Source organism: Mauremys mutica, chromosome 16 (assembly GCF_020497125.1).
Source record: "Mauremys mutica isolate MM-2020 ecotype Southern chromosome 16, ASM2049712v1, whole genome shotgun sequence".
In the NCBI taxonomy this organism is placed as follows: domain Eukaryota; kingdom Metazoa; phylum Chordata; order Testudines; family Geoemydidae; genus Mauremys; species Mauremys mutica.
The window spans coordinates 21,989,805-22,016,240 of NC_059087.1; the positions used below are offsets into that span (position 1 = coordinate 21,989,805).

The following is a 26,436-nucleotide window of genomic DNA, read 5'->3' on the forward strand; positions in this document are numbered from 1 at the left end:
TCTTTAGCCAGTAGCTGTGTAGGCTACTGTGTAACATTTTGCGTACACATGAGATGAAGAAACTGCATGCAGGCGTGCGTACAATGCAGACAAACGAATCTTCAAACACCACCTTGGTGCTCAGGTAAGGGAATGTGTGATGGTTTCTTGGTCCTAATCTTTTCCTGTTTATAGACTACCCAACAACACTGGCAAGTGCAGGATGGTCTGCATAAATTCTGTATTCTTTCCCCGTCTGATTCATTCCTATTTTTCCTTTGCTCTCTCCTGTCCAAACCAGAGGCTCCATGTTGCAAGCACCAGCATGCCAAAAAAGTCACCGATTAGCTGCTGAGTGTTGCACTGCGCCTCCTGAATACCACTGCTTCTATGTAGCTTTGCTACCCCAAAGACGGTGGGGGAGAGAACTGGGGAATTAAACACAGGCCTACTACACTATACATAGCAGTGACTGTTGGGCGACAAGGTTAATCTCTGCAAAGTAGTAAGGTGTATTGTAAGACACTATGGGACACTGAACAGTCAGACCGAATGCATAACCCACGAGAGATTAGAAACAATTGACTAGGCCTGCTCTTCATATACTACAATCTGGAAGAAACCAGGCTGATGACTTCAAACTAAGATTTAATCACTTTGATATAAGAGATGTATTGCTCTAAAGTTTTGTGTCTAGTCATTCCTGCAGAAAACTGATTTTTTTTCTCTATGATTTGTATTTCTCATACAGCCATCCAGCATTCTGGACAGACCCTAACTACATATAAAGATGTTGCTGGTAAAACAGAACTTGTAGCTGAAGTTGTTATGCTTTTTAATTGTATTAATCCTACATTTGACAGTTGTCTTATTAATGTTTTCTACTAGTTTATGTATTCTCAGCTGTGGAAGTCCCCTCCTGGGTTCAAATTGCAGTGCTGCATCTGTCCAGTAGATGGTGTGTGAACTGAAAGGAAGGGAGCAAGAGGAAGCCTAAACTTGCATTAATTATGGTGAAATGAACAGATTCAGCCCAGAAGCAGGATCCTTTGTACTCTGCAATTCAATGGCTGCAGTATTTGACACCTTTCCAAGGTGCCCCAGACATCATCACTTTTGCTGCAGCAAGATGCGCTTGGTTTGGTTTCCTTGTCATGTTGGGACTCAGCTATAGTCAGCTTTCCCCAGGAGGGCAAGTGAGTTGGATTACAGTGCATGCTCCCTGCACTGTTTCAACGAGCCAGGCAGAATGGAGCCAGGGAACAGGGGAGCTAGAAGTGGAGAAACAACTTGGAGACCAGCACAGCTGCCAGGGCCTAGAAAGCTTTGGGGACACACAAGCTGATAAAGATGGCTATAAGCTTCTCCCTTCCCTAGAATGTATGAAACAACCTGGAGAACATCACAGAAGAGGCCTGGAAATGCAACCAAGCCACCTAGAGAGAATACAGCAAAAATGTTGACATTCTTATCAACAAATTTTATATCCATCAGTATTTTTGACTAATGCTTCATAGTCAAATACTCGGTGACCAAAAAAAGGTGAGAGATTTTTAGCAATGATTATTTTCAAGTTTTGTGTGTGGTTTTTTTTTTTGCTATGCTAAGTGGCATGGCTCCCATGACCTCACATCCTGTGCTGTTCTCCAGATAATGCACCAGGCTAGCCTTCACTTCTTACTCCTCCCTTGGGTAGTTTAGGGTAATCTAAACTCAGTGGAAATGGGAGGGGATGGAAATGAAGAATATTTCATAGCAACAGAATATGTTCATCTTGTTATCTGATCTAGGAGTTCTTGCTGCAGAATTTGATGAAATGATGTTGCAGAGAACACAAAGATCCCTGTCCAAGAGTAATGTCCAGACCAAGGGATGTCCTCTGTTATGGGAAACAAAAATTACAACTAATGAAACTAACTTTCTCTCACAATCCCTACTTAAATTTCCCATCATCTGTCTGAAGAGGACTGGCTTGGATTTGTTTTGCCACTCTTAATATCCTGCTGAATGGTGATGGTCTCTGCACCCTGGGCTAATGAGGCTGCCTGTGCAGCACTCCCAGCCCATTCTAACTAATGAAGAGAATGGGTCAGGAATCAACCTCTTGCCTGGTAATGTACAATGGTTCCACAAGGTTGCAACTGAGTTCTTAAAGTTAATGTGAACTATAATGTGTCGCAAGACAACACTCTTTTTCAGAGACCTTGCACTGTGTTCCAGCACCTCCTCTTGTAAAAAGCATACAGTTTAACCATATACATTGTGAGAAGGTTCCCTAAGGTTTGGATGAACACAAATTAGATTATTCTCAGTCATGAGAAATACCTTGTTAAGTACTGCTGTTTTGGACAAGAATGGGAACTCCATTGTTGTTCCCTTCCCACCATCCTCACCTCCTGTTAAGAATATAGGAACCTGGTTCTGATGGTAGAAACTTACTCATTCTAGATTGTTAATTTGCTAAGGGATAAGTATTGATTCATTTGGGACACATTCTTGGTTGGTCATACAAACAGAAGAGAAATAAACCCTTCTCTATTCATAGCAGACATGGATACACTTATTGCTTGTCTATGCTAGATGTAAATATATAGGTCGTGTGTAGTGGCTAACTATAACAAGATCTATGCATATAAAAGTAATGTTGCAGTTACCTCAGATAACAAGTTGTTTTAAATGGAAATGTAGTATAAAGAAAACGTGTTAGGGGAATGAGGCAATAACCTCTGTTATGTACATGGTCTGTAAAGGGAGGAATAATTCCTAGGCCCAATGTGGCCTACAGCGTGGCCTTTGTCCTTCTTATAAAGATGCTGAATTGTGAGGGTGGGGAGTGGGGTTTAAACTGGAAATACTGAGGAGTTTTGATCTTAATTGCTGGTGCTGCTTTTCTGATACCACTGGCCCAGTCCCAAGGTTTGCTGTCTGATCTGTACTGCTCTACATGATGCCATACTCCACACCAAGTGGAGTGAACGTTGGTAATAGGCAGCGCTTCTGGATAGGAAAAGGGAGTGACATTTGAGCAGCATTATCAGCATATATATTAGTAGGTGCAAGGTAACTGCAAGGTTCATTTTTTTTCTGTATTTAAATGAGGTCTCTCTTGCTTCTATGAAACAGAAAATAGCCAGTCTCAAGTGGTGAAAATCCTCTTGGCATCTCTTGATTTCAACTTGGGTGGCGGTGGTGGATGTCTTGTGGAACTTCTGTGTGTTGCGTCTGTAGATATGTCTGCATATCTAAGATGTGCAGATATCCTGTTTGCAGAATTCTAAGATGTCTATAAATCAAAATACAGTGTTTTAATTAAAACTCTCAACTATAAAATTACAGTTCTGTCTGAACAGTTCATACATACTGCACCTAAGGTCAATAAAACTGAAATGCTAGTATGAATCTTTTTATTTTCAGTTTGTTTACTCTGCCTTTAACAGCACTTTATATATAGTTGGCTTCATTGGTTTTGTTGATGGCCAGTTGCATGCTTTGATATTGCTCTCAGTAGCTTTGTACAAGATTTTTATAGTAATTTAAAATTCTCCAGCCATACTATTGAAAAGAGTTTGTTTTTTAATAATTCAGTGTGACACTGTCCCTTTTAAAGGCAAAATAAAAAATTTAACTGTAAAAAACTGACCTCTCTCCCCCAACCTTGGCATCTCCAAGTAAGAAATAAGTGACTCTTTTTCCTACCCACCCCCCAGCCACAGAGCTGGTCTGTGGAGATCAAGAGGCAACAAGGGGCAAAATCACAACTGGTATAAATGGACCTGTCTTCAGTAAACCTGTGCTTGCTTTACACTGTCATTGAATTTAGCCACAAGATTAAACTATAACCTGCTTAGCTATTCACTGTACTGTATTCACTGTCTCTCCATAGTGTGAGAATCTTTTAAACCGTGCAGTCAATGGGTGTTACTGCAGAAGTGCTGTGTCTACTGGGAGCTGATGGCAACGATTATTTTAACAATGTTGTCTGTGAGGAAGCTCCATTGAACACTCACATACCAGTGCCCACGGGCAGAGGTTGCTGTAAGGAGTTTTGGCTTTGGGGGAACTCCCTAGCAGAAGTTGAACTAGCAAAAATGAGTTTGTCAGTAGGGAGCTGACAGTTACTGTCCAGGCATGCGTCTAAGGTTGTGTGTTCTAGCTCAACATGAACTACATCACATTACCTGCATGTGTGCAGTTAAACACAGATTCTGCCAGCTGAAAGAAGGGCTCTCCAAGAATTGACTGATAGCCCAGGTGACTTGTGTGAACAAGATACTGAGTAGCATCTTTAAAGAGCAGATCACTTTCTCCATACTTCTGTGAGTGAAACAGATGGAACCTAGAATCCAGATTTGTTTCCAGAGTTTCCTTAACAGAAAAGAAAAGAAGAAAAAACTCAGAAAGCAGAAAACAAAATAGATGAAGCAGGTGAATTTTCAGCCATGTAGCAACCTCACGTAGAGAAAGATGTGTAGGATTCAGCTAGTGCTAGCCTTATTTGGGGCTCTTGCAGTCTCCTCCTGCATGTTAACTCATTGTCTGTTGCAACACCACAGAGGCTTGTTTCTCAGCAAGAATATGATCATGATGTAGGAGCTACTGGTGCTGAAACTCTCCTTTAGTGAATCCGAATGGTCTTTTCATTAGTCTCCTGTGCAGTCTTAAACCTTTAGTGCTAGCTGTGGAGGTACTTTTATTTCTTATTTTGTTTGGCAGGTTTTGGACTCTGGACCTTGATGGGGTTTTCAGTAGTGTGTAACCAGAACAGGATAACAATCCTTTCCATCTTCTGCCTTACCTGGGATTTCATCAGGAAGCCATAGATCTTGGTGGTAGTCACTGGTCGAGTCATAACTATGTTAGGAGGAACAGGACCGAGGTTACAGTCTGCCCAGTCTGTGACTGCGACACGCCTTCCATCCAGACACAACAGCTCAAAGTCATTTAGGGTATAACCCATAGCCCAACCTGAGCTTTGCAGAGCTGTAAAAGAGATGGAGAGGCAATAGAGTTGAGCTCAGTAAATCCTGTGTCCACACCATCAGCTAGATCCCAGTTGAGACATGGTGAAATCCCATGCAGAGTATTAGCATTGGAAAGGAAAAACTCTCAGTGCACTGTGTCCAAAAAGTACAACTTGCCCCAGTCATCTATAGAGGATGTATAGTGGGCACATTGGAGTTTCTGTAGGGAGGCTTTGTACTTCAGTGACTGTAGGCTGCGACAACTGCAATGTATATCAATGCCATATCAGCCCATCAATCCATCTTAACCTGCAGCTGGAAAGACCTCTTAGAGAAAAGTTAATTCAGTCTCTATGACCATTCAGCCATTAACTGCTCTGCAGAAACTGCTAATCGGTGTGTATGCTCTAATAGAGGTCCAATTCCTTATGCAGACATGTATCTCTTCGGAAAGACTACACAGTGTCTTACAAACACCTTTCTCTGGAATTTAGACTGCAGAAATTTCAATGTGCTTTTGGGAAGACTCTACTTAGTGGTTTGTAAGGCCAAATGAAAATGAAGTTTCCTTTTCTCCTTCCCGCCCCAGGCTGTGATCTGTTTTATCTGCTATTAAGATTGGCAAAAGGAGTGTTTGGGGGTTTCAAAGCTTTTCTATTTTAAGCTACTCTAACCAAAATTGACTTTCATTTTAAAACATGCCAGTTGGCAGCCCTTCTGTCCGTTGTACTGCTCTGCTTTTTGCCATTTCTACAGTAACTTAGTTGAGAACTTAGACAAGTAGCTAATTTCACATGGACAGTAGTGAGATTTTGTAGCTATTTATATGCACTGTTCTTGTGTCCAAAATATAACACATGATAAAGTCAGATCAGTTCTCTTGTCATGTAGAGTCTGTAGGAGCCACAGAGCATTTCCCAGCACAAACAACGGTTTTACACTTCAGCATATATTGTGGTATCTCTTACCTTACTACCCTGATTTTCTTCACTCTCTGGTCAAGCATAAAGGTATACAACTACTACTACAATTATACTAGTCTCTGGACAAGGCTGTGATGGCAGGGGGAATCAATGGGTCTTCTGAAGCTATTAAGGGGCCTTTTTCCCAAATGGGCACTTTCCAAGTCTTGTTTCTCCCTATCTTCCTGCTGTCACTGATTATTTCCCTCTTTCCCCCTCAAACTAAATTGTAATTTAATCTTGTGCTTTATTGGAGCATTCAAATGCAGATTTTAAACCCAGACAAAACAGCTGCATGCTCAGATTAGACCTATGTATGTGGATGTTTTGGAATCATGATCATTGTGTGGGAAGAAACTTTGGTACCAGCTGAAATTCTCAAAGGATGGGACAAACTGAATCTCACTCTCAATATTCTTGAGCAGGTTATGATGTTCCAGGAAAGCCACGTCCCCAAAGCTCCTTCCACTGGGACTGCCGACTAGACACCTAGTGCAAGGGAAAGCAATAGTTTGAGAGAGCAATACCAGATTGCGAGACTAGAACTTCTGGGAGCAGTAGATGACTGAAGGTTTTGGATACTAATTTGAGTCTAGTCTAGGTCACTGATTGCCAAAAGCTACCACCATATGCTGAAACAACTGGATAATCTGTGTGAAATGAGTTAGTGGTCTCAGTGCTGGTCTTGGGGAACGAGTGTCTCTTACAAATAACTATTTGCCTCCTTGCTGGCAATCTCAGCAAACAGGCCAAAGTCTCAGTGGGCATGGAGACTGAATAACCTCCTCATTCCTAAAGCTGACTCCCAAACTGGAGTTGAGGCATATTGGCAGGGCAGTATAAAGCAGCTTGCAAAACCATATTGCATCTGGATTTCTGTCTCTAGGGCTGCCAAACTAATACTATTCAACTACATTAATTGTAAATACAGAGATTGGAACATTCTATTTATGCTTTCTCTGTCTCCAGTTTATTTTATATTCTCTTTCCATTAGGTGGTGGGATTGATTCCCTCCCTACATAATTGCCTTTCATATCCTGCACTACTACTTGCTCAAATTCCACACCAGTTGTGCCGGCTGACCCTGTGGAGCAACTATTATCCCTTCAGTTGGTCTCCGAGTAGGCTTGGGTTTGGGCACCAAGTATCATTAGTGGATTCTGAGTTAAGAATCACTATCTTGTCTAGTTTGCCATTAGAAATGGCTATATAACTTTTAAATCGCCAGCCAGCTGAGCAGTCCCATAGCAATCACAGTTGAAATAAAATACGCTGACCCAAAGGCAATCTTTACGGTCACCAGCTTTTAAATAAGAGTCCTTCCTAGGAAACCTGCAGGCAAAAGAAATGAGCCATTTCTGGGTCATGCTTTTATGCTGCATCCTTGCCTCAAACAGAGGGACTTACCTGAGCGCACCTATGTTTCCATAGTAGCGTTCGTTATGATTCGCAGCACACCTGCTGGACACTTTCGCCCCTTCCATCTCACCATCTCCAATACAGACTTTGCATAGGTTCCTGTCTGCTCCTGGCATACAACCCTTCCAAAAGTAACTCTGGTAAGCTAAGAGAAGGAAGAGATGAGGTTAGTCAATGTGGGGCATTTCAAAATATGTTCTTTCCTAATACAGGACAGGGACTGCTACTGTATTTCTCCACAGTGTTCACACCTCAGCTGCTAGAAGAGGGCTCGCCCTCCCTGATTGAATTAACCTCATTATCTCCAGACTGATTCTTGCCTGTATATTTATACCTGCCTCTGGAAATTTCCATTACAGGCATATGACGAAGTAGGTATTCACCCACGAAAGCTTATGCTCCAATACATCTGTTAGTCTTTAAGGTGCCACAGGACTCTTTGTTGCTTTTTACAGATCCAGACTAACACGGCTACCCCTCTGATACTTGTATTTCTCCATTGTAAGACAGTTTGCATTTCCCGAGCTTGTCTCCTTGTCTCACCCAGCTACTAACATTAGAGGACCAGACACTTTATCCACTGAGTAGGTATGCTCTAAGACCTACCGTAAAAGAGTTCACAAATTAACTTCTCCTTGGGTGAGGGAGAATGGCAGATAGCAAATAAGTAAAACTAAACCTTGCAGGTGAGTAGGGCTGTCTGTGTATGTGGGGGATACTGACTGCATCACATTACCTACAGACAGGGATGCTGCTCACCTACCAATAGCTGGAAGTTTTAATTAGCCACACTGAGGGCAGTTAAGTTCCTAACACTTGACCCATTACAGACAGAATCCGCCAACCTTCAGAGCATGGTGCAAGACACTTTGGTCAGGTATTAGATTTTGGGTTTTAAAGCTGGCATGGAGGGCAGTTGTTGGGGAGGATGGGTATCTGTCTCTTATAGACAGTATTTAATATTTTTAAACATACTGTGGTGATAAGCACATTATAAATATTTTCAGATGTCGAGGTTAATTAGCAGTGCTCCCATTAGAAATCCTTTAGACCAGGAGAGTATTCTGGAGGGACATAGTGGAGCAAAGGTGAATGTCATAAGTGATGTGTACGAATGACTGAAGTCTTCCACTCTTTCCCCCTCCCTCCCTCCTTCTTTCCCAGACCCCCTTGGCACCATCATTTGTCCACTTGGTAGATATTCTGGTGCAGTCCTTACCAGAGCTGATATCACAGTTCACAGTGTTGTTCTCCAGAGCCCCCACTGTGTACCTGGAGAGGAGCAGCCACCCCCCAGGACTGTACAGGTGACTGTGGCAGGAACGCCGTCCCCTCAGGTTATGGATATTGACATGCCCGGCATTCTTCTTTGCCAGGGCTACAGTGTAGACAGGTGGCAGTGCTGTGTGACAATGACAACCACCAGTTAGACTGAGACAGCAAGACATCTTGGACGGGCACAATCTCCATGTTAAAAGTAAGTTTTAGAACCGGTTGTATCCTCCCTAAAATGATACTCCTGCCTCCCCTTCCCTTGTCCTCTGTACTGAGCTCTTTCAGTTGCAGGAAACTGAGAGCTGTATTGTCTTCTGGGCCACAAAAATCCAGCCCTGGCCCTGCTGCCTGGGACAGTGAAGCCTCTAGCCCCCAGACAGAAGGATTCTCCTCCTTCCAGAACCAGTGCGCGCACACCCCTTATGCTAGTGTTAGTCTCAACAGCTGCAACTCGGCACGGTACCATCACTACCTCTACGTACAGCGAGAACTCCTCTTTGTGTCTCCTAACCTTCCTCTATCCCTAATAGAGCCTTGTTTGAAAGGGTTTGGGTTTTTTGGCTGAAGTTCAAGCGTCTGCTGCATGACATCATCACAGCTCAGTGGGGGTAAAGTATGAACCAGCAGAGCCCTGCAATTGCTGTTAGCTGCTCTGCTGAGTAGTTGGGAGTCACCTCACTTTCACAGGTCTTAAGAATCCTGTCTTATCCCAGCAGAGTTGCCTGAGGCCTGGTCTACACTAGGGAGGGGGATCGATCTAAGCTACATACTTCAGCGACATGAATATCGTAGCTGAAGTCGACGTACTTAGATCTACTTACCGCGGTGTCTTCACTGCAGTAAGTTGACAGCTGACACTCCCCATCGACTCCGCCTGTGCCTCTCACTCCAGTGGAGTACCGGAGTTGACGGGAGAGTGCTCAGTGGTCGATTTTATCACATCTTCACTAGATGCGATAAATTGACCCGTTGAATCGATCACTCCAGAGATAAGTGTAGACATGCTCTGAGCATCCTGGTGGAGCCACTTCACTTAATTTAAAGTAGAAACCCAAACCTCAAAGATCCTCCATTACCTTTATCTGCAAGGTGGGTCGGCTTCTTTGTTCTCCCAGCAGCTGGGGCACACCCCTCTCCTGGGCAGGAGAGACAAGCAAGAGCAGAGTGATGTTTGAAAACCCAAAACCATATATACAAGAACTGGTGACTGGCTGCTCAGTGTGCACTGAGCATGTACTAGATACCAACATAATCACTAAAGAACGCCACACGTGTATATGAAAGATGCATGTGGAGTGTCTAATCAGGGGGAGGAGGGATGGCCTATTCCAGGGCTCACATTGCCAGCATTCCCGCCATAGAAAAATGCACTCATTAAGTGCACGTGGCTTGTGGGTCAGGCAGTGAGCATTTACTCAGTCAGGGGATCTAATGACACTGACTGTTATTGAGACAGAGGGACTCTGCTCAGCTAGACGAAGAATTAGAATATGGGAATGTTTTCTTCCTCATACCCAAGTATCAGATCATGGACTTCTCCCTTTCCCAGCCATGCTGGATCAGAGAAGGGTTTAAAATCTGAGATAGCTCAGTGGTTTGAGCATTGGCCTGCTAAACCCAAGGTTGTGAGTTCAATCCTTGAGGGGGCCACTTAGGGATCTGGGGCAAAAATTGGTCCTGCTAGAGAAGGCAGGGGGATGGACTCGATGACCTTTCAAGGTCCCTTCCAGTTCTAAGAGATTGGTATATCTCCAATTATTAATTCCCTGTTCCCAAAATGGATATGGTGTCATGGACGTCACAGGTGCAGAAAAAAGTTGTTTTCCTCCCACCACTGAAGGTATGTCTACACTGTAATAAAAGACCTGCAGCACAGTTGAGGCTGGTTCAGCTGATTTGGGATTTGGGGCTAAAAAATTGCAGTGTAGATATTTGGTTTCAGTAGGAGGGTCCCAGAGATCAGGTTCCAGCCAGAGCCTGAATGTCTACTCTGAAATTTTATAGCCCTGCAGCTTGAGTCAGCTGGCATGGGCCAGCCACAGGTCTTTCATTGCATTGTAAATTTACCTCAAGAGTTCCTGGGGAGATGCAGCTTCCTCTAGATTTTGGTTTCTCAAAGCTAAGAATCTTGCACCCCATCCATTAATTTCTATAATCCTTTGCATTTACAGCATTTTATCCAAGGCTTCTGAATCACTTAGAGACTTGCAGCTCCTCTCTTGCGGCAGGGCAGTATAACTGCTTCCTTTTATAGGTGGAGAAACTGAGGCATGGATTAAGCGACTTGCCCAAGAGCTCACAGCCAGTCAGTGGAAGAACTAGGAAGAATATTCAGATCTTTTGGCTCCCATCCCCCTGCCTTTGCAGCTAGGCACACAGCTATGTGGCAATTTTACCAGGTTTTTAATGGTAGCTTGTGCTGCCTTTTTTTTGTTCCCCACCCCCGGGATTATCGTGGAACAGAAAACTCACCATAACATTCTGCAGCTACTGAGACCAGCCCACATATCCCTGCAATGTAGGCATGCGTGGCATCCAGCGTGGCTGCATCGGCCTCATTACTCTGCCAACAATATCCGAGAGTAACACGTGGGACTGTGACCAATATTGCAACCCCATGCAGTATCTTTGGGGACCACCGTATTACATTTATGCATGATTGTGTTCTACTCCATGAAGGAGGGCTACCACCGTTTCTTTAGGAACTAAAAACTATAGGGGGTGATTAAGGTGAGTCACTAAGATGAAAAAACTCTAGCGAGGTACCATCCCCTGGGGAACCTTGTGTAGACTAATTCAATCCTGTTTTTCATAGATTCAAACAAAAAAAGGCTTTTGGTGTCAGAAGGCCGAGTGTGAACTAACTTTCAGCCTTCTTTTAAGTCATAAAAGGGCAGGACCTTGTGGAAGGGTTGGAAAAACTTTGGCCTACTAGGACCAATAGGTGACCTCTAATAAGCTGTTAGCATACATATAGGAATGTGTGTTGATTTTTATACATTTTCCTCTAGTACTTTTACCTAAAAATGAATGTATTTTGCTGTGTGAAGGCTAGTTGATAACTGTTCTGCACTGTTGTGTAGCCTATGGAGAAAGGTTAACAACAGATACAGGACTACAAGTCAGACCTGCTGGAGGAATCACAGTGAGGTGCAGAGGGACTGCAAGTGTAAACCCTCTGTCTGGAGGGAGAGATGCAAAGAGGTGACGGCTGAGAGCCTGAGACCTTAAGTAGGTGCCCTTGAAGACCAGGACAGGTGGTGTCAAAGGTGCAGTTAACCCTGAAATTGTGACAGTGACAATTTAGAACCTGCATAACCTATGTAACTGAGTGCCTATCTCTCCCATACCCCAGTGGCTGCGGGGGTCCTGAGGACCCCTTGGTCTTATTCTCTGCAGTGCTTCTGTTGGTTGGTTTATCTCCATTGCCCCCAGGTGTTTGGGACAAGAACAGACATGCCTGTGCCTTGCATTCCTATTTACTCCATTAGGTTCTTACCTTGATCAACTCAATGCAGTTGGTCATTGAAGCAGCTTGGACGCAGACCAGGGGGTCAGATTTGATGTTCAGGGCCCACTCTTCACACTTGCGGAGCTCAGCATTGCTGATGCAGCACCAGCGTACCACACTGTTGTCCAGTGAGCTCCCTGCAGCAGCAGAAAAGAGAGTGCAATGGGGTTAGCACCACCCATGTACTGAGCTGTCTTTACCAACTGGCTTCTTTGGGTCTATTCATGTCTCCCCCTTGCGAGGGGGTGGGGGCCTCTTTATCCCATTCCCTTGGGAGAGCTCTCACCTTCATGGCCTAGTCCCTTCAAGAGGGCTACGTAGTCCAGGCCAAGGATGTGGGAGATCTCTGCTTTGTCCTTGAGCAGCTGCAGGTGCTGAGTGGCATCGCGGAACAGCAGGTTCTTCCCCCTGAATGGCACTGAAGTGAAGAGCTCAAACTTGGCCCTTTCTTTTCCATTCTGCCCAAAGAGATGCTAGGAAAAGTACAATGGCTTTAGCTGTAGAGATGCTGCTTGTCTCCTCTGTGACTAGCAGCCTTGTTGCTACACCTCCTCTGTCTAGAGTCATGGCAACTACTCAGAACTCTAACACTCGCTGGGATTAGGGGAAACCCTCTGTGCATCTGTCTTAGGTGTTGGCTTCCATCCCTACATGGTCTGGGACCCAGTTATTTGAGGAACTGCTGCTTCTCCTGTCTCATCTGGATGATCATGGTTTGCTTTGATGCTCATTTTCTGCTCCAGTAGGGGAGCCTGCTGTCTGCAACTGTCCAGGCAGGAGCTCCAGACTACAGCATAATATGTATCTGTTTTGGTTAAATTATTCACTTACCCTGGGCTATTTCAGGGGCAGGATATGGAGGTTTGTAAGAACTTTCTTAAATCTTATGTAGATGGTGTTCAGCTTTGAATTAATATGAGATGCCTGGAGGCGGAGGCAACAAGCATTATTTATCCACTAGGAAATGTAAATATGGGGATGGAGAAGTAATCAAGGGCTTGCACCCAGAAGTCCCTGAACCATATGACAAACTGAATAATTCACATTGGTGGGCACTTGGAGGTTAAAGGGAAGGAGACCTTGTTTGTTTCTTCTTTCAATTTCAATGGCCTGGCCTCTCCCCATCCACTGCTCACTCCTACCTGAGCTTCTAGGAGTGAATCTGATTAGAGCTAGAGGAGACCTAGCTATCTCCCCAGGGCCATGGCAGGATGGTTCCTCAGTCAGTGCTTTGTGCCTTGTAATTTTAAATATCTCCAAGGGATGGCGCTTTGGTCACTTTGCTTAGGAGACTATTCCAGAGTCTAATGGATGTTGCTGTCAAGAAGATTTTCCTGATATTCATCCTATAGTTTCCCTTGCGTAATTGTTAGCCAGGATTCCTTGTTACTCTTACGTAACTCCTCCCACCTGGACAACAAGGAGTCTGGTGGCACCTTTAAGACTAAATGCTGAAGAAGTGAGGTTTTTTACCCACGAAAGCTTATGCCCAAATAAATCTGTTGGTCTTTAAGGTGCCACCGGACTCCTTGTTGTTTTTGTGGATACAGACTAACACGGCTACCCCCTGATACTCTCCTCTCACCTGAGCATTTGCAGTCTTAAGTACTCAGATGTTGTTACTGCCCCCTATTTACTCATCTCCTAGTCAAGCTATACACCCAGCGCCTGCTTCAGTGCATCAGCAGAGCACAGGTGATGGTCTGTGGTGGGAGAAACCTGACCTGGAAGGGATAGAGCTTGGGACTGTAGCACCATAACCCCATTGTTCTATTTGGGGGGGATGGGAAGAGAGATGAGGACCTGGCAACTAGAGGGCATACCCTGCAAAATGGCTGTGGCTGGGCAAAAGACCTAGAAGACTCTCTAATTCTGTGTGTATCCCAGGAAGACGCTGCCAGAAGTTGGCTGAAGTTTAAAGCTCCCCCATGGGTGAATCTCCCCTCTGAGTGCAGCTGCCCCTGTGAGCAAAGAAATGGCAACCTGCATTTCCTGCGCCCACAAGGGCGGTCCAAGCCCATACTATTAAATTACATCCCCCTAATATATGGCATTACCGCTTTCCAAGCACTTACCTCTTCAATATGTTTCAGATTATTTTTCCCTCGGATTTGAGTCCAGGCTTGGAACTGGGAATTGAGACTCCTTCCCAGAGGCCCCAGTCAGGATGAAGCACTGATTTTAATACATGCTGTACAAAAATGGTCCCTTCCCCAAAGCCTTTAGGCCCAGAGCCCCATAGATATTTAGGTACCTAACTCCCATTGACTTCAGTGGGAGTTAGATACCTAAATATGTTTGAGGATCTGGACCTTACTATCTAAACATCTTCACCCTCCCCACATTAATAGCAAATGGAGGGATGTAGCGAGAGCGAAGATCTCTCCAGATTTACACTGAGCACCTGTTCGTATCCTGGAGAGCAGAGCGAGACGTCCGCTCTTGCCCTCTCTCTCCTAGATTGTATTACTTTGATACTCTGATCTAACTTTAAAGGCTGTGCGCACTCACCCTCTCTCTCCAATAGCCTTTGGAACTCTCACCAGGGTACCTGTCCTAGATGACAACGTTGGATGTCCCAGAACAACCTCAACACCTGCAGTCTAGTTCATTCCATCTACACCTGGAGAGGGCTTAGAACCTCATTAGCAGTTCCAAATTACCTGGATCAGGGTGAGGAATTTCTTGGTGATCTTCTGGAAGTTGTGGCGGCTGATGATGGCACGCCCAGGCCCACGACCCAGGTTACAGGTGCCATAGGCACTCAGCTTCGCTGTGGATCCATCAGGACACAAGAGCTCATATTCCTCTTGGTCTGAATCTAAAACAACAGGGCAGCTATCAAAGCTGTGAAGTGAAATGCAGCCTGGCAGAGGAGAGACAGCATTTTTCAAGGGAGCCTGATGCAAGTCTCAGTGCCCAAGCAGGACAGTAAATGCCAACTGTCAGCAGAGAAGATTTCTCTCTGTGCTGCTCCCCTTACCAAAGAGATGTTCAAGCACAAAGACATTGGCTGGGGAATTTGAAATGCTTTCTGAGAAGGAATAATTTAAATGTTCTTTAAAGAAAAAGAAGCTGCTAGATCCCTTCAAACAACTGACCTTGGGAATGTGATGCAAATTTTTGGTGATGTAAAAAGCCTGGCCAATGACTGCTCCTCTAGCAGAAGTACCCATGGAATTTTAAAGGGTTCCTTATTATATACTATCAGCCATGCTGTATAAATAGTGACTTCTTCAGCCAGCTGAGAGCTAAGGCAATAATCAAAAATGGAAAGCTTTGGTGGTTCTGACAAGGAACATCTCCTGTGAGCCACCATTCCCCTCCTAACTGTCCACTCTCCATTTCCCTCTGACTCTTGGAGATCTGAGGCATACCCTCAAGAGCTGCTTGCCTAGATTAAACTCAAACTGGAATCGATAATGCATTAGGCATCTTCCCCCCAAAGCATCCATGTAGAAAAGACTACAAGTTGCAGGGCAACAGAAATCGGAGTACTTGGATTTACCTGTGCCATTCATTATTGTTAAGTGATCTAGGAAAGCAACATCTGCTACTCCATTCTTCAAGCACCTGCAGAGAGATTAACACAATCCATTAGCACTTAAACCTGCTTTTCTCCTCCCGCCATCCCTTCTTCCCCCCAAAGCCACTTCTAATGCAAGCAGAGTGGGGATGAGGTCACCTGAAGGCTCCCTCAGAGTCGTAGAAGGGCTCACTGCTGCTGGTGTCACAGAAGTGGTTCTTGTTCCTAACGTAGGATTTCGGTCCTTGACAGAGAGCACAGAGCTGAGGGGAGGTGACGCCAACACCTGGGATGCAGCTGGCATTGAAATACTGACTGATCACTATAGACATAAGAAAAACAGTCAAGTGGCAAAGGCTGGAAGAGATAACTGTAGCATTCCTTACATGCTACTTGTAAAAAGTTATTAGTCTCCAGTAGGGCTAGCTTGGTTGTCTAAGCTTCAGGTATGAAATACTTCCTGAAACTACAGAGTCAAATCCTGGTTGGGTCAAGTCCATCTTTCTTTCTTCTGAGGGAGTTAAATTCGGTTTTGTGCACTTACTGCATGGGGGCCCCTACCCTTAAAAACAGGGCCCTGTCTGCTCTGTGTGTTCATTAAAGAATCTGTGGCACTTTCAGTAAGAACCTGGAGTCTTTGACCAGCCTCCGCTCACTGTTGTGTACTTGCTATACCACAGATGATTGCTACTCTCCACCCCAAAGGTGGCTGCACTTCACTGGTGCTGGGCAGCCGCAGGGGGGAGGGATCGCTCAGTGGTTTGAGCATTGGCCTGCTAAACCCAGGGTTGTGAGATCAATCCTTGAGGGGGCCACTTAGGGATCTGGGGCAAAAATCAGTACTTGGTCCTGCTAGTGAAGGCAGGGGGCTGGACTCGATTACCTTTCAAGGTCCCTTCCAGTTCTAGGAGATTGGTATATCTCCAATTATTATTATTTTTTATTATTAGGATCCAATCCTCCCTTTGGTGAGATTTGAGTGAAGAATCAGGCCCGTCATTTGTCAAAGGCTTTGGGATCCTTTTGGAATTAAAGGCACGATAGAAAGGTAAGACGAAGAAGCTACTGGACAATGCTTCCCTTCCCCCACCCTCCCATTGAATACAGAACACTGGTGTTTCTTGTTGCTCTTGCTAACACAGCTTTTCTGTTGTGTGAGGGATCACTGAAAAGGCACTGGCAGAAGAGGGCTAGCAGCAAGTGGCTAAGGTTCCCCAAGTGGATATTTGGTCCACCAACCCAGAGGCTCTTTGGTCTTGGTGTGTTCCATATAGTTCAGTAGGTGTTACACCTGCCACCACTTTACTCAGGCAGGAGCTTGGCCCCGAGGTGTCTGTCACCGTCCACTCACCCACCTTGGCTCAGAGGCTGATCCTCATCCCAGAGGAGCTCATTCCTAGCCAGGAGGAAGCCCAGTGGGATGTTCCAGCCTGACGTCCACCTGGCTCCATTGTGGCAGCTACGCACCCCCCTTAGCCTCTGGATGCTCAAAGTTCCTCGTCTGGCAATGGCCACAGCAAACACACAGTTCCCTAATGATGGGAAAGGGGAGATGCAGGAATTTAACGGTCGCTTTCATAAACTTAGGACAACTGCGGCAGTGCACAGCGATGCGAGGATCTCTGTGCCAGGGCTAAGGAAAAAGTCTCAAATAAAATGTAAGAAATGCAGTTACCAGCATAAGCCGGGAAAGGAGAGTTGGTCCGAAAGGAACATTCTGTTGGTTACGTCATTGCCCAGTTGGCCAAGACCCTACCGCCTAGCCAAGAGCTACCAACATGCAAAGCAAGGAATATAGAATTTAGAGATGGAAAAGGTCTATTAGAAAATCCAGTCCATCTATCCAAGGCCAATGTAGCCTTCTTTCTATGAAACATTGCACTGAGCATTTGTGCCATCTAGTTTCAGATTCTGCAACCAGTGGGGCTTCTGGCACTTGCTTCCCTTCTGAATCTTCCACAGCCTAATACCTCTTAATTCCATGATGATTCTGATATTCAGCCAAATATTTTTCCCTTCCTTAATTTCATCCCATTTCTCTCAGTTACTTCCCCAGATATCACTCTAATTCAACTCTCTCCTTTGGGTTTACTCCCTTCAGATCTTTTCAATCATATAATTTTAGTTTTGGCTGGGCCAGGCTTTAGTTCTTACTCCTTTCTTGTAAGTCAACACCCTCCCACCCGCTGCTCAGTCCTGTCACTCTTCTCCCTCCCATTTGTCAATGTCTTTGGTGAGGGCTTTGTGAGAAGGGGGAAAGGTAGGGATGTATCTTCAGTCTATCTGCAAGGCTTGGAACTCCAGTATGCAGTGGGAAATGGATCTCCAGAGACAGAGGAAGGGGTGGGTTATAGGTACTGGGGACAGGATTGGAGGATGGAAAATGTTCTTTAAGTGCAGGATATTATTGACATTTATCTCTAAGTGCTTTACAAACTTGTATTTAGCCTCTCAAACCCCCTCTGAAATAGGTGAGAGCTCCTCAGTTAGAGCTACTGAGGCAGAGATGGGAAAAATTACTTAATGTTACGTAGTGAGCTACTGTCCAAAGCAGGAATAGAATCTGACCCCCTGCTCTAACCACTACAGATACTTTCTCTCACCGAGAATAGGATTGACTCTCCTATACTACTCTGGGCTGTCGTCATCTTAGAGTTATCCACTGTAGTACTTTCTCTGTTACTCTCTCTTAGTGATAACATTAGGTTACAGTGAAGGTATTTTAGAAACAGGTATTTGGCTGCTAACCTACCTTCCTCATAGATCTCCTTTGCCACCACAGTTAGACCGTACAGCTTCACAGCAGAATAAACATCTCCAGCATCCAAGGAGACAGCATCTGCTTTATTCACCTTTTTTTTTTGTAAAGAAAAAATACATTTAAGAGAGTCCCTCTGTCCAGGGGAACAATGAGTGACATGAAGACTAGAGCTCTCACCACAGACTTTCCACAACGCTTTCTCAGTTTTGGTTGGATCCCTGTTTCTCAGCATGGTGGAATGTCAATTTGAATTGATTGTCAAATATGTAACATGTCTGTGTCAGTACTCATCTTGCATGAAGCCTGAGTATTCTTCCCAAGCCTAATGTGGCAAGATGACATCCCTTCTCCACCTTTCCTTTGATCCTTCCACCCCAAGGATGAAACCCTGGTTCTGCTGAAGTCAATGGTGAAAATTCCCATTCACTTCAGTGAGGTCTGGATTTCACTCCAGATCATTCTTTCCCCCCCACCCATCCACAAATAGTGGCTGAGTATTCTCCTCACCATGCATCCCCAAAAAACTTTCAGACACTTCTAGGCTGGGTTCCTTCTTTAATCATACTATCTGCAGCTCCTACTAAGTATAGCTTTATCATTTATTAACAAGGAGCTCAGGAGTGAATGAAAAGGTGGAGACACGGTTCTTCTCTGACCTCAGGACAAGTTATTTTTTTCCAAGTCAGAGCTGAATGAGCATGAAGACTGAATTCCCTTTTCCCAGTTAGGTTTCGGATGCATTAGCAAAACTGTACTGTTAGGAAGGCCAGGGCTATATTTTTCCTTTCTCCCCAGAGGAATTTGTCCTTAAATGCACATAGCACTACAAGAAGCACCATCCCATCAGTGAAAGTTGTCTTAAACCTCCAGTCACTTTACTGCCTCATCTCATATAAATTATAATTCAAGGATATTTTTATTTGAAAAAAGGACAGCTCTTTGGTTCAGGAAAGATTAACTAGAGGTTAAAAATGGGGAGGGGCAGAAAAATTGTTAAATATAGTTGAACTAGAATTGAAACCTAAAAGGGGACTCTTGGTATGTCTTCATGATTTAACAGATGTAGGGAGGAGACAGGTTTTGCTCATTTGCTCCCACACAGCTCTTACTTATTGGGATTACAAAGGTGTAACAGAATCTCTGTTTTGGCTCATCATTGGCTGTATCACTGATAAGTGATTTTTATCACCTGGATTTTTCTTGCCTGTCCAGATACTGTGTAGTTTATCACATATGAAATACCATCACCATGATTGCCTAGATTTCACTTCCCTATGGATTCTGTTTACTAGTAGTTGTTATACCCCCTCCACCCCCCACACTACAGAAGAACTAGACTTGGGGTTAAGATAACTCTGGGATTCTCTACAGACTTACCCTGATCTTGTCGATACAGTCATGAGTATTTTGAGCTCTGATGCAGGAAACCCTAGCAAAGGAGTTTATTGTAGCCAGAGGTAGGACAGCCAGGAGTGTTTTAGATAACTCAGCACACTTCCTCTGCTCCAGGTCAGACAGGGTGCACCATCTGAACTTCTTCCCTGCAGGATCAGAAGGCAAGACACATGCTCTTTAAATGTGGAGAGGGAGATTCAGAAGAAGGGACATGGAGGGAGGAAACTGACCATCGCTGATTTTAGTTTTTCGTTTTTTAACAGGAAAAAGTAGACTGTTTTCTAGGGTCAAAGTGCCCAAGGAAGGAAAGTCTCATATTTAACTGGAACAGCATTTCCTGACTATTTTCCCTACTACTACCCCTTCAGTGCTAGGATTCTGTTTTCAATAGTGAGAGGCCCACATTAAAGCACCAGATCCAAAAACAAAACAATACAACCACCTGATCTAAGGGTGAGTTTGAAATCTATACCCCGATCAGTAGTCATTTGCAAAAATCAGATACTATATATAATATGCTGAACCAAAACCCTAGATCCAAACACTACCCAACTTTGGGCTTTTGAGATCATGATGGGAATTTTACGGCTTGGGCCTGTTTCTAAGATGCTCCATTCCAAATATACAAAGGTTATGTCTACACTACAGCAGCACAGCAATGGGATTGTAGCTGTAGCACAGAAACATAGATGCTTTCTACATTGACTAAAGGAGTTTTTCCGTCGATATAGGTAATCTATCTCTCTGAGAGGCAGTAACTAGATTGGTGAAAGAATACTTCCATCCACCTAGCTGCATTTATGCTGGAAGTTAGGTTGATATAACTGCAGTGCTTAGAGCAAGAAATTATTCACAGTCCTAAACTGTGTAGGTAGGTTGACCTAAATTTTAGAGGTAGGCTAGGCCTAAATTGTTTCACTGTGTTAGGGCTAGAGAACAAACGGGTCCCATCAACTATTCAAAGCAAACAACGTTGCAATAAAGTGCAAAGAAACAGCTGCATTAAGCTTTTTCAAGGCTCACTAATGAAGTCAACATGTGCCACAGATCAAACAGGGAGACTAATACCAGATGAGAACTGAAGTAATCAGAATAGACACAGACCTAACAGCAACCATTTTGTACCATAAGAAGCAAAAAAAAACCCCAAGGATTAAGTACCTGAGAGTTCATGTTCTGATGACCGTTGCCCTTCTCCCTCCCTCTCTGCACCAGTCTTACCTGAAGAGAGCAGGGTGCAGGTAGCTAGGACAAGTATGGTGGCTGTGGCTGCCTTCATGATGACAACAATGCAGCAGTAATCCCACTGTACCCGAAGCCTTCTCTTCTTGTCTCATACCAGGGATTCCAAAGCAATGACTGGAGCTGCTGACCGAAAACAAAAGGGGTTAGGCATCAGCACAAGAAACCAATAAAAACAACGGAGAAGACTGAAAAATGAATGGTGTGTCTGAGCAGGCAGAAGGAACGGCAGCCAGCCATGAGGTGAGAGGAGGATTAAGGAGGTGCAAGAGGCCCTATTCCTAGGCATAGATGGAAAGCATTAGTGTATTTTATGCTCTACCATGTGCAGGTCTCTCTTGGAGGTACAATCCTGACAACCTTCAGGCAGACACAATGTGGGAGCATGTAATATCCTGGTGCCTAACTTTTTGCTGTTCAAAGGCTTCGAGCAGTAACTTTAGGTTCACAAACACCACATGGACCTTGAACAGAACTCATTAGTTGCCTTGTCTGTGCTTGTGAGTCTGTACCTTAATGTTCACCCTTTGTACAAAATCTAGTTTGTAAAAAGTATGCCTTGTGCACTATCATTTGAAAAGTCGTCTGCTGAACACTACTGTCCTGGTAAAATGTGTGTGGCAACATTGTACCTCAAGTTATAAAGTTCTATTGTATAAGACATGTTCCAAGTCTGGGGAAACCAATTCAACCAGTTCCCCAGAGACAAAAGGCTAGCCAACACCTAAGCTGGGTGTCAACATAATCAAATGGACTATCACCTGGTTAAGAGGCCATTCTTCAGCAGGAAGAAAGGTCTGAGCAAGAAATATACATCTTGGTAATGGAACAGCTGGAGGTTCCCTTGCAAACAGACTTTCTGTTGCCTGAACTGGAGATGAGTCTTATAAGAGAATTGCTATAAGAAATGGGAGCAAATACCCCAGATTCTCTCTCCTCCCTTTCTCTCTGCCCCCAACATCCACAACGTCTGAAAGACAAGGAAAGGAGCACTGGACTGGGGGAGGGGTTCTGGCTGAAAGGCATCCGATAAGACTGCAAAACCATCTGACGAGAGAGACATTTTGCTTTGAATTCACTTTTAGCTTTTTAAGTGAGATATTAGTTACATCTTACCTTTTATTTTCTTATAGCCAAATTCTGACTTTTATGCCTCATTACTTAATCTTTTGGTCGTTAATAAACTTGTTTTATTGTTTTATCTAAGCCAGTGTGTTTGGATTGAAGTGTTTGGGAAACACCATTTGGGATAACAAGATTTGTGCACATCATTTTCTATTAATGAAATGATGGACTTTCTATGAGCCTGTATTGTCAAGGAGGGTACTGGGCAGTACAAGACTCACATTTCTGGGGACAAGTCTGGGACTGGGAATTTGCTGGTTTCCATCTGTAATATAATTCAGGAGTGGCTGGCTAGAGCACTCGTACAATATAGCTGGGAGTGATTTACATGCTGGAGACTGAGAGAGAGCAGACCTGGAGTGGTTAGTTTCACAGCGAAGCAGTGTAAAAGTCATCCCAGGCTGGAGAATTGAGGGGACACAGCTGTCCAGTGGTCCAGACAGTACCCTGGATAATGTCACAGTGCTCCAGGAAGAAGTTGTGGTGATTAAATTTAAATCTCTGTCCTACACCTACCTGGCATTGCCTCACTTTGCAGCTTCCATTCTAGTATAGCAGCATGAGGAGTTATTAATTCAGGATGGTGCTTTTCATCTGTAAAGTACTTTACAAATAGTAAGAACCCGACTTTTGTTCCTGTCTTTTCCGGTGCAGTTATTTTGATTGCATATGCAAATTGGATATTTGGGTATGCAGAGTAATTAAACATGTAAAGAAAGATAATTGTGTAAAAATATCTGCATATCTGGGGCTTTTACTCTTTGAAAATCAGCCTGTGCGATTAATCCTCACAATTTCCCTGCATAAGTGTACCAGTAGTTGAATACTGTAAATGAGAACAGCACACACTCTGTACCATGAGAAATAAATTAAATCTGTGCTATTGGTAAGATAAATACTGTAGTCACAAAAAACAGATCTTTAGTAAAAAGCACTGAAATACATTTTTCTGAGACACTGGGAAAACGCTATTATTTTTTTTTGCTTTTAAAATGAATAGGTCTCTCCCTTTTCACTGGACATCTATGCCTCTGAGGTAGGTAAGAATTATCTCAATCTCACAGATGGGGAAATTGAGGTTGAGACTTGTGTGGTCCAGGGGTCTGAACATCTCTGAGGGCCACTGCCAAAAATCACGTTTTTCAAAAAATGTTTATACCTGCTATATAGTTACAAATAACTCTAATAAAAAAGGCTCAGATTCTCAAAGATATTTAGGGTACATCTACATGACAGCTGCTACATAACCTCAGTAGTGGCACTGTACCTGTGCCACCATGGCCCTATAGTCTAGATACTTCCTGCACTGATGGAAAAACCCTTCCATCAAGGTAGTTAATCCATCTCTCTGCGAGGCGATAGCTACATTGATGGAAAAATTCTTTCATCAACCTAGTTGTCTTCATAGGGGTTAGGTCAACATAACTATGACTTTCAGGTCATGACATTTTTTACAGCCTTGAGTGATATAGCTAGTCAATCTAATTGTTAACTGTGATTAGTCTCCTGAATTACTTTGAAATTAAGAGCCTGCATACCTTTTGAGATCTGGGCAAAAGTGATTTCCTTGTGCTTACCTGGGCATTCAGGCTAGAGCCGTTGCTTTTACTTACTTTCCTGTCTTGCTGTTTCATGTTATAGCATGAATGTCCTCCAAATCTAGGTTTCTCTGTATTATGGCTGAGGGGTGAAAACATTATCTAAAGTTGTATTCTCCTTTCTCTGAGCACTTAGAATGAAGGGTTACCTGTTAGTCATCCTAGAAGGGATATGATTAGCCCTATTATTTGCACACTAGGCCATCATGCCTACATTAAAAACAGAGTTTAAGCAGAGGTGTATATCACTCATTGTCACAGAACTGAGCTGGTGCATAAACTATTGCTAATAGGGATTTCTTCAATACCCTTTCCTATTCACTGGCAGGGTATGGCACATATACTCCAGTTCCTGTATTCTGGAGAAAAAAAGGCTAAATCCTTAGGGTTTGTTTGTTTTCCTGCAGTGACCCAACCCCCAGCCATGGACTTTCCCAGCACACTTTCTTCCCTCCCCACTAATTCATTTTCCCCAGTATTCCTTCCCACCCACCCCCAATACACTCCCTCTTATACTCATTCATTTTCCTAGTGCTCCTCCCCTTCCACATTCCCCACTTACTCCTTTTGCACTTCTACATTGGCACTACACTGCTCCTTTCTCTATTCTTAAGGCACTTCCAAGACACATACTGTAATGCATTTGTTGCCTTGTAACCTTTCCCATGGTCATGGTTACAAGACTAGCTCCACCTCTGAACTCTCTCGGGTCTCTGCCTAGTCTCAAATCTCCCATCTTTCCCCCTCCTAGGGTAGAATCACATGGTTTTTACCACTCTGAGAGTGGGGCCCTGGCCTGCAGTGTCCCATGTATTGACTGTCCCTACCAAAACAGGTCTGCCTAGGCTCACATGTGGATCTGCTCTTTAGAAGCTCATACCCAGCAGTGAATATATGGACCAGGTAGCTCTCCTAACTCAAAGTGGTGTTTAATCTAAACAGTATGAAGAAAATATCACAAGAGGAAAAAGGATTTTAAAGCAGGAGGTCTACACACACATCTATTTTGCCGAGAATTATAACTGCTGGAGTTTGGGTGTCAGTCTCAAAAACCTGTACACTGCTTGGGCAAGTGCATGTCTCTTAATCCTCCTGGATCTTTTGATTCCCATCCTCCACAGGGCCTGAGTCACTCCTATAGCAACCTGTGTGGCAGGTCCAACAGGCGATAAATTATGACATCAAAATTAATGGCTTTTGGATTGTATCTCAAATGGTTGCTGAGATATGTATCCACCCCCACGCCTTTCCTGGGTACCCTTCCTGACAATCATGCTATTGCATCAACTACAAACACTAGGTATGACGATTATCAAGTCAACACATAATATTAATTCATTATTACAGGCAACTCCAAATCCCTCACGCCCACCTCTCTGACATACATCTTGTATTATCCTTATTTCATCTGCCTCCATGCACGCATGAAGCAAGTTTTCACATGCAGGTTGTTTTTTTGGTTTTTTTTTTTTTTTTAAATGCTCATGTGATGGCTAACTCTAATCTTAGCATTACTCACCTACTTGAGTCTTTGCTTCCCTGGCCTCATCAGACCAGCTCTCCATGAAGGGATGGGATTTTTCCCCCCAGCTCTGTAAGGTGGAGAGAGTTATAGTATAGTTACTGTATGTCCTAACAATAATAGTGCTAGTAATTGGTGCTGGCGAAAGGGGACCTTTTAAGAAAGATTCAATATAATAGTCTGTACTTTATAGAAATAACAGATGGGAGATACACATTAGGCCAAATTAGGGTGACCAGGTGTCCTGATTTTATAGGGATAGTCTCAATATTTGGGGCTTTTTCTTATATAGGCACCTATTACCTCTCTGTCCCCCATCCCAATTTTTCACACTTGCTATCTAGTCACCCTAAGCCAAATTGATTCCTGACATAACTGCTCACTTTAAGGGACTGGATCAACTGGGCCCATCTTGCATGGTACTTTTATAGACAATTTAAAATGTTCTTGCACCTTTGAGACACCCTGGGCCTAACTGAGCTGTGATGCTAATGATTTACTGCTGTTCCTAGTAAAGTCATACCTCTGAGACACGGGCTGCATTTGGCTCCCTCCGTTTAAAGAAGACGGAGATGAGGTATTTTCAGTGCAGATATTAGTTCTGTAATAGTGAAGATGCAGGGAGCTGGGGGGGGGGAAATGTAGCTTCCTTGGGGCTGCTTATGACAAATGTTCAGTTCTGCAGCTCTTTGTTGTGATGTTGAAAAAATAGACACTGGAAATGAAATTATGCTAATTGCTGTTTAAGCTTGGCCAAGGAAAGAATATTCATCACCCATGTAGAATAACATTTCATGTCACAGGAGCAAACATCCTTTAGAGCTTAGGCGAAGGTGACACGGCAGCTAGACTTGTGAGTTCTCGTCCCAGCTCCACCGCTCACTCGCTACAGCGTGACACTTACAGCCCCTTTCTGCCCCATGTTTTGTACAGTGGGGCTAATACCGGTACTTACCCAGCTCCAGGAGGAAGGGCGCAGGGTGGTTCTGAGCCCTCATACGAGTTTGCACAATGGCCTGCGCCCGTAGGGCAGAGAGAGAGAGAGAGAGAGGTCAGGGAAAGGCAGAACGTTACTGTGCCTCAGGCAGGGACAGCCCCGCCCCCCCTAGGCAGGGACGGCCCCGCCCCCTTGTGGCCTGCCCCGCTTGCGGCTGTGGCT

The 26,436-nt window shown here is 44.1% G+C and overlaps 1 protein-coding gene across 3 annotated transcripts; it reads right to left on the minus strand.

The window, feature by feature from the left end:
• Positions 1–1,501: 1,501 nt before the first annotated feature.
• LOC123351096 (melanotransferrin-like) lies at positions 1,502–26,357 on the minus strand. 3 transcript variants are annotated; one of them, XM_044990281.1, is made up of 19 exons: positions 26,233–26,357; positions 25,279–25,347; positions 21,012–21,158; positions 19,773–19,936; positions 18,387–18,486; positions 16,990–17,166; positions 15,794–15,956; positions 15,617–15,681; positions 14,772–14,929; positions 12,395–12,581; positions 12,097–12,245; positions 11,070–11,160; positions 9,674–9,733; positions 8,542–8,724; positions 7,311–7,467; positions 6,309–6,391; positions 4,775–4,959; positions 4,158–4,344; positions 1,502–3,262 (listed from the first exon to the last, which is right to left on the minus strand). In XM_044990281.1, the coding sequence occupies exons 3-19, from the start codon at positions 21,067–21,069 to the stop codon at positions 3,222–3,224; spliced, it is 2,208 nt and encodes a 735-aa protein (XP_044846216.1). In that variant the 5' UTR covers positions 21,070–21,158; positions 25,279–25,347; positions 26,233–26,357; the 3' UTR covers positions 1,502–3,221. The 3 variants fall into 3 exon arrangements, with proteins under 3 accessions (XP_044846216.1, XP_044846214.1, XP_044846215.1); XM_044990279.1 differs by having other exon boundaries at positions 21,012–21,155; positions 25,275–25,347; XM_044990280.1 differs by having other exon boundaries at positions 25,275–25,347.
• Positions 26,358–26,436: the final 79 nt, after the last annotated feature.

Bases quoted from the DNA above. Each gene is read 5' to 3' on its own strand.
- LOC123351096 (XM_044990281.1), bottom strand. From the start codon at position 21,069: ATGAAGGCAGCCACAGCCACCATACTTGTCCTAGCTACCTGCACCCTG. The intron at 7,468-8,541 runs GTAAGGACTGCA...TCCTTCTCTTAG, and splicing joins GAACTGTGATATCAGCTCTG to CTTACCAGAGTTACTTTTGG. The intron at 3,263-4,157 runs GTAATGTGATGT...TTTGATTTATAG, and splicing joins GTTTAACTGCACACATGCAG to ACATCTTAGAATTCTGCAAA.